This window comes from Pezoporus occidentalis, unplaced genomic scaffold, assembly GCF_034315485.1.
Source record: "Pezoporus occidentalis ecotype Australia unplaced genomic scaffold, CSIRO_AGI_Poc_V1 ctg61, whole genome shotgun sequence".
In the NCBI taxonomy this organism is placed as follows: domain Eukaryota; kingdom Metazoa; phylum Chordata; class Aves; order Psittaciformes; family Psittacidae; genus Pezoporus; species Pezoporus occidentalis.
The window spans coordinates 588,160-601,385 of NW_026915955.1; the positions used below are offsets into that span (position 1 = coordinate 588,160).

The 13,226-nt window shown below is 38.0% G+C and overlaps 1 protein-coding gene across 16 annotated transcripts in view; it reads right to left on the reverse strand.

Annotated features, from left to right (window-relative positions):
- The window catches only part of EPB41L2 (erythrocyte membrane protein band 4.1 like 2), a 101,069-nt gene that overhangs the window by 48,905 nt on the left and 38,938 nt on the right, over window positions 1-13,226 (reverse strand). For all 16 annotated transcript variants that reach the window (XM_062639701.1, XM_062639704.1, XM_062639697.1 and 13 more), the window contains 2 exons: window positions 11,838-12,316; window positions 10,299-10,511 (listed from right to left, as the gene is read on the reverse strand). In XM_062639701.1, the coding sequence (XP_062495685.1) occupies window positions 10,299-10,511; window positions 11,838-12,302 (678 nt within the window). In that variant the 5' untranslated portion in view covers window positions 12,303-12,316. The remainder of the gene's footprint in view (window positions 1-10,298; window positions 10,512-11,837; window positions 12,317-13,226) is intronic.

Below are 13,226 nucleotides of genomic sequence, written 5' to 3' on the forward strand. Positions count from 1 at the left end.
GCATACAAGTGTCAGCAGAACATAAGCAACATGTTCTGCACCTTAAAACCTCTGCAATATAGACAGCTAGACATGAGGGTTGCCTTCTACCTGCAGATTTATGAACTCTCTCAGTACCCAATTAATTCAGTAGGTACTCAAAAATAAAACTAGCCTTCAGGAAGTTTATTCTTCCTAAAAATATTTGTGGTAGTCAATAACAAAAGAATAAAAAAAAAATCTTTTTGTTTGAGGTTAGCTTCAATATTGTAGTCTGCCACTTTATAAGAGTAACTGAAAAGTAATCATCATTTTAACACACTCTTAAAAGGCTACTTGCTGTAGCTTAGTATTAATACAGCTTAAGCAAATGGCAATTAGTCCTGAAGCTTTACCTGTTCTTCTTGTCCTTGGAAATGAGAATGTAATTAAGGGCATCCCATAACTCCCTAGTGCTGCTAATGAAAAACAGGCTCAAGCCCGAGTTCTGTGGGCCAGGCATGAGGGAAAAAGATTTGTTGTACTGGAAACGGAAGGTGGCAGGAGATGGAAGTTTTAGAGCAGATGGCCCACAGCACACGCTGATGGGGTAGATGAGAATTTCTTTCCACAGTTAAAATTTGAACATGAATGGCATGCAGTCTCCCAGTTTGAACCAACTCCTTCATGACTGTTCTGCTGTTCGGGGCATTTATCAATGAGGCCTCAACGTGGCATTTTCAGAGGCCTGGCAACTTAAAGGAATTTTTGCATTTGCTCATCCTACAGATTTCAGTAAATGCCAAGCACCATTGCAATTCCACAGAAACGCCATCAAGTACCCCTGTGTAGGCCCTTGTGACACTGCAGCCATTGTCCCCCACAGACAGTGGCAGCACGCTCACAATATGCCCCAGCTCTGCCCCACTGGCCTGCAGCTCAGCTCCACTGCACAAAGCAGTAAGGCCAGGAGGGGAGGAAGGGAGAGAAAAGGAGGCATGCACTGAGCAAATACTGAAAGCATTGTTGCCTTATTCCCCAAGAAACTAAGCCTTTATTTATTCAAGATCGCATTGTTCAGCAAACATTACAGTCCTGGAGATCAGAAAGTTTTCAAAGACAAACTGTCGTGGTTTAAACCCAGCCAGACAGCTCATTCACTCACTCCCCCCCTTTTTGCCCTCCCCCTACTCCCAGAGGGATGGGAAGGAGAATCAAAAGAATGCAACTCCCACGGCATGAGGTAAGAACAGTTTAGTAACTAAGGTATAACACAAAATCACTACTGCTACCACCAATAATAATAATGATAAGGGAAATAACAAGGGAAGAGAATACAACACCTCAGCACCAGCTGACCGATAACTTGCCCCCCCCCTCCCCCCCCAACCCAACTGATACCTCCTCCAACCCTGCAGTTCCAGCCCTTCCGGCTAACTCCCAGTTACATCCTGGCCATGACGTGCTGTGGTATGGAATACCTCTTTGGTCAGTTTGGGTCACGTGTCCTGTCTCTGCTTCCTCCCGGCCTCCCTCCTCCCTGGCAGAGCATGAGGCTCACAAAGTCCTTGGTCAAACTAAAACATCATTGTTATCAGCTCTGTTCCCAGGTGGAAAGTCAAAACACTGCACTGCACCAGCTACTAAGAAGGAGAAAAACTGACTGCTACTGCTTAACCTAGGTCACAAACTCATAAAATGAACACATTTAGTAGCACAAGCATCGAAGTATAGCAGTAGAAGTTAGAAGTCAGAGTCACTTTTGAAATGGGGAGCTAGGAATCTTAGCTCTGTTTGGTACTCTCAAGAATTTTACTCTTCAAAGAGACATGGCTATTTCCCACAAGAGTCTGAAGTAACCACTTTGTTTTCTTGAGAGCCTTACCTTCAGCTTAATAAAAAAAAAATCAGAAATATAAGGAACTGATTTGAAAGCAGGAAAAGTTTGAGAGGGATTAAAGAATCTTAGCCTGCTCAGATGCATGTATCGTTTTTCCTCCTAAATCACTGTGCACATCAGTCATCACACATTGCAAAGGCAAGTTCCAGGTATATATATTTCAGTAAAGGAAATGTAGAGATTAGTGCAGAAATAATGTATGCTATCATTAAGTCCATATATGGAGCGAGTTGCTAATTATGTAGCTTTATATAATTCATAAACTAAAACCCATAGCTAATATGAAATCTTTTGGCATACAGAAACAAACTGGCCAAATTTACAGGAAATACATTTCAAATTTAACAGCAAAATATTGCAGTTTCTTATGTAGTTATAGTCAACAGAACTCTGATACACTGGCAATAAACACTGTATCTTTAAAGGTTTTTATAGCTTCTAAGTCCATGTAAGAAAAAACATCACCATGTCATGAAGGCCAAGTTATGTTAGTCTACATTCTAAATAATGGTATGATACAAAGATGTTACAGCATCAGAAAATGACATTTATAGAACTGTTGTGATTTCAAAAGCATAAGAAGCCTATCAGTATCAGCAACAGTTCTCATTATAAAATCCTTCTTATAAAATTAAAAGACTCCTAGTTTGTTTTTTATATATAGTTATATAGTTTTAAAAATCTGTAGGGGTATTTAATTTGAAAAAACAATCTTTTCAAGTGAAATTTCTTTGCAATCCCTTTGGGAAACAGGCATTGCTACATAGTTTAAAATTGATGGTAACATATAATTTTTCTGGAAAAAAACATGCTCCTAGGAGAGTGTCTCTAAAGAAGAACTGATAGTAGAGAAGACAACCGCTGTGATCCAGTCATTTCAGAAGTTAGAAACTTTTTCATAGAAGAGCAGGGGACTTTAAGAAAGTCAACATCATGGTTTGCACAGCTTTTCAGCGGGATTCTCTTTCTGTTTCTACTAGCTCTTCGATATGTCAAGTGGGAGTTACAACATGTAAAATGATAATTGCTAACCTTATATATATGTATAGATAAGCCTTTATGCATAGGTATACTCACACATATATGCTTGTGGATACAGCACAGCAGACATAAGCACTGAAAATAAGGAAATCTCCTTAGTCCTGATTCTAACATAAAATGGCAGTAAAAGCATACGTCCATTCCCAGGTCCTGCAAGAACGTGAGCATATTCAGCCTAGCTATACAAACAGTCCAAGCAGTGAGGACAGGCTTGCAGAGCCAGTAGTTTAAAAGATGACAAAGTTATTCCAGTACACATTCCAAAAGTCTATTTAGACATCGCAGTTGCCACCACTTCATAAAACTAGGAGTAACAAAGTTTGTTGTTTACTTCCTTCTCACAAGAGCGGCAAACAAGAGCAAAGCAGTCGCAGCAGACATACAGAATCCAAATTGTTACCCAGTTGGGAACTGGAATAAGGTATCATGGATCTGTTTGGCTATAAAAGAGTTGCCAGCTACAAATACAAAATAAACACAGCTACCAGTCCTGTTCAATGCATTTATCAATGATCTGTACATGCAGGAGCTGAATGCACCATTAGCAAGTTTGCTGTTAATACCAAACTGGGTGGTGCTGCTGACTCTCTCAAAGGACAAGAGGTATCTAGATACATTGGAGCACTGGGCTATGATTTAACGGGATGAAATTTAACAAGAACAAGCGCTGAATTCGGCACCTTTCACAGAGTAACGCCAGAAGTATATGTAAGAACACAAGTGTAAACTGGGAGAGCAGTGCCTGCAGTCCTGGAGGTCACAGGCCTCAATGGCTGAGCGCAGCCTACCCTGGGACCCCCACCCTAAGGGCCCAGAAGACAAGTCTCAGTCCATGCCTGAGCAATGTTGTAGGTATGCCTGTCTCTGACCCTGTCTCCTGGAAGTCTTGGGACCTGCACTGTAGAGCTGCTTTCCTGGATAGACCTGACTCCTCATCCCACTGGCTGGTCATGCTTCTCAGGAGATGCCCAGTCCCAATTCTTCTTCAACCTGGAGTCTCTCAGAGATGTTTCCAAGAGCAGCAAAATTCCCCCAGCCCGATCTAACTTGAGGGCAAGAAACCTTCCCTTGCCTGGCAGGACACCAGTGGGTGTTCCAAAGCACTGCAATCCCCTAAGCAACATTTGTGCATCCCATTTCTTACAGCTGTTGCTCCTGGCTCTGCAGGGGATGACAAGCAAACTCTTCAACGTTCCTCAAAAAGGCATTCCATTGGTCTTTCCACTGCTATACAGCCTAAAAAGGCCTTTTAGCTTCTGACACTTCTAGGTGTTGGTGCCTTTTCTCATCTGAGGAGATGGCATCTGTTCCCCAACAGCTGAGGTAGGATTTCAGTCCATCAAATGAGCTTTAAATACGCCCCAAGTAGGAGCTGTCCTTGCAGTGGAAAGCTTCTTGTGCCATTCAGCTTCCAAGGACAAACTTAGTGCTGCTACTCTTCTCTCAGGCCACTGCAGAAACCAACCCTGCATTTCATTCGCACTTTCCTTAATTCAGGGTTAAACACTGATCACTGTACACTAAGGAAGCATATTTTTACTTTGTATTAGCAAACTGCAAGTAACCACAGAAACTATGTCAACTCCAATTCATTTCACTTGTTCATACGTGCATAAATGCGGTCAATGCTGGCAACCTTTAAATGCCTTTTGTTATAAATATTTAATTAGACCACTGACTGAATGCAGTAAACAAACCCAACATGATCTTCATTTGCTTCTAACTAAGAATCATTATGCAGTTAGCACTCTTTTGTTTGCTTAAATTGTGTTATCTATTAAACCCCAGACTACGCTTAAAGCAGAAAATCTGAACAAATGTTTACCTCAGATTCCAAATAAGACAAAATTTCCTCTCAACTACCTAAGAAACCACAGAAAAAGAAAAAGCAAGCTGATTCCGCTATCATGAAAGCAAGAGGCACATGTGGATCACTCTGAAACAACTTACATGTGCTCCCACAGATGTCAGTTACCAGGACAGCAGTAGGTCAAAATTATGTCACTTGCACTGTGCACTGTCTTTCATACAGAAGTTAAAAACTGCTTCTAGAAATCTCAAACATTCCAACAGGCTACTCACTCAAACTATTAAAACTCAACTGCCATTACACCTCACAAATACTACACTACTGAATCATGAAGTTATTTTATCCTTTAATATAAAGGTTCTTACAGAATCTTTAATATAAAGGTTCTGTAATTTCACAAAGATTCAGTCTTTCACTATTTTTGGCAAATACCACTGTCTTTCATACTCACGTACTTTGACAAATCTGATACAGGAATAATAAAATACGAGTGTAAGTGAACTGAACTCTCTTTAAAGAAAGTAGTAAAATATAACTGAAATTTCTTAACAGTTAACAGCCTGTGAAAGTTGTTTCAAGTCATGCTCCTCCAGAACTATTCAAACAATAGTTTTGTCCTCCTTCTTCCTCTCCCAGCATTCACACATTACTCTGAAGAGTATGATCTCTAAGACTTACAATTATAGTGCTGAAATAATTTAATTAATTGCTTATGTTCTATGTATGCATATGTTGTGTACCTGTAACTCATCTACTTTAACAGAATACTTCAATACTATTTTTGTGATGTACTTCAGAAGTTTTCTAAAGAAAAAGAACTTTGGACATCTTTAAAGCTACAGAACACAGAAAATAAAACTATTATGTTAATATGGAACCTGTGGACTTAAGGAACTTTATATATTTTAGAGTAAAAGCTACAGAGCTTAAATATAACAATCCAATTGAGGTTATTTTGCTTCCTTACAAAACTTTCAGGTTCCTAACCCCCAAAATAAAGCATGTTTGAAGAGTGGCTGGCATGTAAGTACATAACACAACTTCCACTTAAATTTTTTAATTCTTCAGAGCAAGCAGCCAAGATAGAAGTAAAAGGTTTTTTTCCTGTGGAAAAAAAAACCCGAACTATGGACTTAAAATTCAAACTAGCAAGTTGATACCAGTCAGAAAACCTAATAAGGCAAAATAAAGAGTTCTAAGGAGAAGAGAACAAACAGATTACTCTCAGAAGTAATAAATTAATTTACAAAGTAACCCTCAAAATGGAGAAATACCTGGGATGCACTTTATGTTGGAAGCCAAACATCAACCATGTTAGGCATGCCCTGGGCAACACAAAAGACACGCAAAAACAAGCCAGAAGAAATAATACTATTTTCAAACAAGACTAGGTGGCTGCAAAAAAGAACTCGGTAATTATCAATATACAAAACATACACAAATTTTCTCTCGTACTCCTTCAGTTAAAAACAAAGCCACTGCCACACATGGTATCACACAGCTCTCACCTGCCAACACTAAAAAGATTCTTGAGCAATATCAGAACTATTACAAAAACCAATCTGTGGTAGCCACGGCAGAAAACAAGTAACTCCACATACACAAACTGACTTCAGTCATATCACAACCACAGGACTTCACCTATTCACTTATATTAATCCCTTTACTTATCTCAGCTTCGTAATACAGAATTCAAGTGATAAGGACTATAGCTGAACTCAGTTTTCAACAAATTAGTATTCTATGATATCAGGTTGTCTCTTGATAAATACTAAATTTCTAAAAACATCTAGTGAGGCATAGAGAACCTGGTTCAGACCAACCTCTATACAGCTTTTGCTGCTAAGTCTAAATCTCAGGGATAACACACTTTTAAAAAGTAATCCCAGGTAAACTTCTTCTGTTAAACAGAACCTTAACTAAAACCTGTAACTTCTTTTCCAATACAATCATTTAATGCATTCTATAGAAGCTCACTAGCATTTTGTTGAACTTTTTTTTTAAGTTTGAATAATATACTTTCTATAACCAGTTAACTTTGAAAAATTAGCCCAATTCAATTTGTATCAAACATGCCACTTTGCAAAATAAAGAACAAAACCAGCTTCAACTGGGAGGAATGGGGAGGCTGTTTTTTGTACAAGATGCTGTATGAAAAAAGGTCCAACTATTTCCATATCCAAAATTCAAAACTCATGTTATCAAAAAATTAATTATGTTGAAGTGTTTTAAAGCACTGGAGCTAAAGAAATGCAGCCACAAATATGTCTAGAACTATATGAAGCTCAAAAAGCAAAAGAGAAGATAAGCAGGATAGAAATCTAACTATCACATGGGTAGAAGCTTAGAGAGCAATTTCTGGTCTACTGAAATTGCAGTTTTTTCCTAAGCACATACCCTATTGTCAGAGATTATTTTGCTCTTTCAAGAAAAATGAAAAACAAGATAGACAGGAAAAAGAATGGAAATTAAAGTTTAGGAAAAACAAAAAAAAAAGCCAGAACTGAGACACACAAAGAGAGCTACTACTTGAACCTATACTAAACTTACTTTTTTAAATGAAGGAAAACAGAGGGAAATATAAAGATAGGTGTCAGACCAAAGAACTGGCCTAGATCACGAAATTCAATGAGCAGTTACAGAAGAGAGCTGCCATTTTAGAAACTGTTTAACAGGGACTGTTAGGGTTAATATGCCTGAATTAATCTGTAGTACCAAAAAGTATAAAATATCAAACTGCAGTCTTTGAATTGGACAAGCGTGACAAGCCTAAGGAAGTTTTTCATTATTTAGAAATTTATTGTCTTACTCAAAAAAGCTAAAGAAAAATCGTCATTTGGACAATAGTGATAAACAGATGAGACTTTATGGAATTGCTTTTTCCTGCAAGCAAAAAAAAGTCAGAATTTGTCACCTTGCTAGAAGGACCGCATATAATACTATCAATTTTGAGAACCTAAGACATACAAAAAAAGTTTCCCTCAAAAATATGACAAATATTTTATACTGAATTATGTTGTTTCTCCATTTGCACTTTTTCAGTTTTCCTTAATAATAATTTAATGTTAATACCATGGGCACTGCCATCAGTTTTTATTTGACAGAGTATGCATGCAATGTGCGTTATATAACTGTTAATAATTTAGACTAACGTGCTTAGAATTCCTGAATTATATTTCTACAATGGCAAAATACAGCTATAATTACCTACATTATCTGAGGTTTGAAGGGACCTCTCAAGGTCATCTAGTCTAACAACCCTGCGCACAACAGGTTAGTGAAGGTCTTGTCTAGTCACCCTAGACAACCTATCTAGTCACTGTTCTAGGTGCTTTATCACCCTCAATATACCTTCACATTCACGTTTTAATGCATTCAGCTTAATGAATTCCCTGTATTTCATGTTGGTGCTCATTTCTTCTCACTCTATCATTGGTCACCACTGAGAAAAGCCTGGCTTCATCTTCTTTACTCATTCTCCTGCCAAATAATTATACACACTGCCAGCCTCCTCCTCTCCAGGCTGAACTCCTGTCAGTCCCTCATATGCCAGATGCTTAAGGCCTTTAAACAATGCTGCAGTCTTTGTTGGACTCCCTCCAGTACGTTAAGTCTCTCTTGTACTGGGCAGCTAAGAATTCGAGCAAGCATTCCAGGTACTGAGCAGAGAGGAAGGACCATCTTCCTTGACCTGCTGCCAACATTCTTCCTTCTGCAGTTCAGAAAGCTGTTGTCCCTCTTTTCTGCAAGGGCCCACTGCTGGCCCATGGTCACCTTGTCCTTTAGGACACCCCTCAGTTCTTTCTGTGGAAAACCATTTTCCAGCCAATCAGTCCAACCTGTACAGGGTCGTTCCTCTCCAGGTGCAGGACTTTGTATTTCTCTTTGTGGAACTTCACAAGATTGACCATTTCTCCAGCCTGCTGAAGTCCCTCTGATTTATATCAGCCACTCTTTCCAGTTTTATCATCAACATACAGGCTGAGGACACACTTCGTGACATCATCCAGGTCATTAATCACCTTTCGAATCAATGCCTTTAATATAGCATTACTGATCAGCCTTCAGCTGCTGACTGCAACCTTCTGAACCCAACAGTTGAGCCAGATTCCAGTCCTCCTCATTTTCCACTTACCTATCCCGTAAGTCATTTGTCTAGAACAATTATGGGAAAGCGTCAAAAGCCTTGCTAAAGCTGAGACTTCCCAATTGTTTCCAACCTAGTTGATTCTATGATTCTAAGCTGGAAAAAGTAAAGTTTTTCCTAGTAAATCAGCTTGTGGACTAAGAGTAGTATATCAGTATTCTTTTCTTTATTTATTTAAAAAACAAAGAAGACATTACTATCCACTTTAAGATTATCTATTAAGGTCCACCGGAATCTAAGGTAATAATACCTGAATTCAAATATCAAGTCCTCTTACATTACAATTACACCACTGCCACAAATTAATTGTATAGTATTGTATCTACTAATTGACCACAAAAGTTTCAGTATTTAGTTACTGCTGACAATTCTATCAGCTTGTACTAACTACAGCATTAATCTATATGCTGATACTGAAGCTACTCTATCATGGCTTTATCTCCTTTTATGCCCTTTCCCTGTCTTATCTATGCAATAAGAATGAAAAATGACAAAATATAACAAATTGTTTTCTTTCACACTCCTTATAGGTTAAGTAGAAACTGATGGGGTTCTCTACAAGAAAAAAAAATGAAAACTATAGTAACTCAAACAGAAAAGACTCCTAGAAATAGTGTATTATCTCAGATTTTATTATTTGATTTATCATGAAAGTTTAAGATGGCAGTTAGAAAAATACAGGGTTCTAGCAAAAACAGTCTGTAAAATAACAGCAATGTAAACAATGTATTTTTCAGTTTTACTTCCTTATTAACAAGTATATTTAAAGAATTGCCTCTAACATAAATAAAATATAATGAAGTTCATCTACAGTGTACAGAAAAGACTGGAAGAGGCATCAGGAATGTCTCAGCCATGGAAATTGCTCCAAACTAAAAACTGTATTACTAGAAAGTCAACTGAGGTAAACTGGACTTCCAGCTTTGTGCTTAGACTGCAGAGGTTTTGTTTATTTTCTTTTTAAATCTTGTATAATTTATGTTACTTTGTAAAGGCAGAACTAAAATATTTACCCAAACAGTAAATATTACTAAAGGGAGACTAAAGAAAAGATCAGCATCAGAAAGTGATCTACTAGGATCCACTGAAGAGATCATGGACTGATATTTCAATTACCAGTTGAAGCAGCTTTCTGAGACTTTATTATTTTGGTAAAGTAACAGAGTATAAAGAGTTCTCCATGTATTTAAGAACATGAATTCATCTATAAAATTGCAGTCAGCACTGCTTATGTCCCATAAATTATTCCAATGAACATATAAAATAAGCTGTTTCTATTCCACTTGCTCCCTCTCCTTAGTTAATTTTGCTTCTGTTCTTACAGAAAATTCTCATTTATTACAAATAATCAAACTTATTTCTTGCCAACCAACTTAACTGAATCATGATAGATTTAAAATATCAAAAAAAAGAGCTCTTCTTATAGAAACTTGATCTCTTACCTCTAGGTCACAGCTGTACTCCATGCCATCCAGAAGCATCACTTTACACTCCACAGTTTTAATTTTCTTGGGAGACTTCTGAGGAATGTTTTCTGGTTTAGTTTCAGCTGTCTGCACTTCTTTTGTCTCCTTTTTTTCTTTCCCTTCCGGTTTTTCTTCCTTTTCCTCTGCAACTTGCTCTACTTTTGTTTCTTTACCATCTTCTTTGGCAGGCTATACAAAAACCAATTAAAAAAATAAACTCAGGAAGCTGGGTATTTTTAATTTGTTCATAAAGCTTTTATTAAAGTTATGCACATACGGGAAGCACAATAACCAGTGTAAGCATTAAGGTCTTCCTTTGGGGACCAGATATTCCTGCTCTCAAACCACAGAAGGTCCTTTCCTGGTTTGAGGGTTTGGTTTTATTTTATTTAAAATGAGATAATATTTCTAATGTTTTACTGGCTTTTTTTTCCCCTAACAGAAAAAAATCTAAGCTCCAGGACATATACAAAACTAAAAACCAAGCAATTATGAAAGTCAGGTTACACCAAATGACAGGATGTTTGAGGTTGGAAGGAATATCTTGAGATGATCTAGTCTTATAGCCCTAGGACCTCTTGAGGTCCACCTACAGCAGTCTGCCCAGGACCATACCCAGTTGGGTTTTGAGTATCTTCACAGATGGAGACTCTGGGCAACCTGTTTCAGTGTTTGCCTCATCATCAGGGTAAACGAGACTTTTCTGTGATTTGAGATGGAATTTCACGGTTTTTGTTTATATCCCTTGCCTTTTGTCACTGAACTGCATACCACTGAGAAAAGCCTGGCTCCTTTTCATTCCTTCACTTCAGGTATTTTATATACATTGATAAGATTCTCTTTGACCCTTCTATTCTCCAGGCTGAACAGTATCAGTTCTTTCAGCCTTTCCTCATGTGAAAGATTCTTTATGCCCTTAATCACCTTAACCTCCATAGAATGTGAGATTTGAGTGTTAAGAACTGGCATGCAACTTCTCAAAAAGCAAGACTCTGGAGCACTGCAGTAGGTGGCATTAGGCTTGGCACTCATCACCAACCTCTTAGAATGAATCAGTAAGGACAGTGACTACAAGCACGGTTTCTAGGTAAAGGATAACAAAAATTGAGATTATAAGGACTCAGAGATAATCTGTTTGCTATTTGTTGTGGTTAAGTCACTAAGGAAGTATTTATGTGATCCAACAGCTGCAGAGGCAAAGCTGACTTTAAGAAGCTTCTACTCTGATCCCTGCTCGTTTCTACCACAATGATGCAGGTTAAAAGTTCCTTTGCCAAAGCGTGAAGTTTGTTTTTTTTTTTTTTATTAACTGGAGTGAAAAAGATCTGCCACAGAGTGGGAACCTTTAAAACCAGGTATGCTTCTCATACCAACCCAACTACATTAAAGAAGGCAGATAGTAGCTGTCATTTTTTCCCCAATATGATCTAACAAAACTTTACATGAATTACAGAAATCTTGAATCAGGTTTCAGTAAAATTGCTCCAAATCATCTCTTAGCCTTTCCACACGTACCTGTGTTTCAGCACTACTAACAGAGTGATTTTCTTCTTTGTCATCTGCTTTAGCATTTTGCTGATTTTCAGCCACTAATACTTCTAAGCTCTTTTTTGGCTGAGACACCCCCTCTGGTGTTTGGCATTCACTTCCTTCAGCTATTTGTTCCCCTGTCCTCTTCTTGGTCTCATCTTTGGGCTCTGCCAAGGTGTAAGATTTTTGTTTCTTAAGCCAGGGGGGAAGGAAACGAGAAATACCCTTGCTTTCAGGTGAAGTTTTTTCCTTCTTCTGGCTACTTGGACTACTTTGGCTAGTTGGTGCTGGGACAGAGGAAGAATCTTTAGCTTCTTCAGAGAATGTTTCCTTGGACTTTTGATTTTCTAGAGTCTCTGATGCTTCTTCAGGCTTGTCCTTGGCTTTCTCTGGTCCCAGCTGATCAGAATCCTTCTTTACTTCAGTCTCTGAGCCAACTTCAGTTGTCATTGTCACAACTAACACTAAAAGAAGCAACAATAATTCTGTTATGTAACATCACTACTTTTACTGACTTAAATTATTTGCAGTAACTTGTAGTAATAGTGCACAAGAGTTTCTAAAGTAAAATTACTTGGTTAAAGAAACACTCCTTTTTAAATTCTCTACTCAAGTAAAAGCAATAAGCTAAAACTTAGTGCTCTGCACATATTGTCAAAAGTACTGCTCTAGACAGACCTGCCAATAGTTTCCTTCCCCTTTAATCTTAACATTACTAGTATTTCTTGGAAAAAAAAAAAAAATCACTAGAATAAACAAATTTTGTTAGCTGTGCGGCACTGTATTTTGCTGCATTACTTTGAAAACTCAGTAATTATTTTTTCCAATTTACTGCAGTTGAGCCAACAAAAATAAGCATACCAGGATCCAACGAACAAAGCTTAAAGTGGTTAGATTCCATTAGCTGTTTTAAGAAGGTTGTAAATAAACACCAGTGACAATTAGATTTTAAACTGATGGTCTCTCTGGCCTGAAGGATAGCATGTTAGTAGTTACAATCACATAACTAAAACATCGGATGCTCTCTATTATAATCAATTGTCATCAATGCCTGCCATTAGAATCAGGAGGCTACCAGTTCAGGACTCCTGCTGAGAACGCAAAAGCTGCTGCCCTTACCCCTGCCAAAAAAAGTCAATGAGAGAGTAGCCTAATTCAGGCTTGATGCAGTTAACTTGCACAACACTTTAAACTGCACTTCATGCCAACTGGAAACTAGTTCAGATCACGAGGTGGCAGCAACACGTTGCCTCCAGGTTTCCAAAGCATATTCATAAGTAGTCAGACAAAGTTAGACTAAGCCATTAGGAAGCTAATAGATGCCTAAATATACAAGAGATATGCCCTTCTGGCAAAAGGGATGAACAATACTAA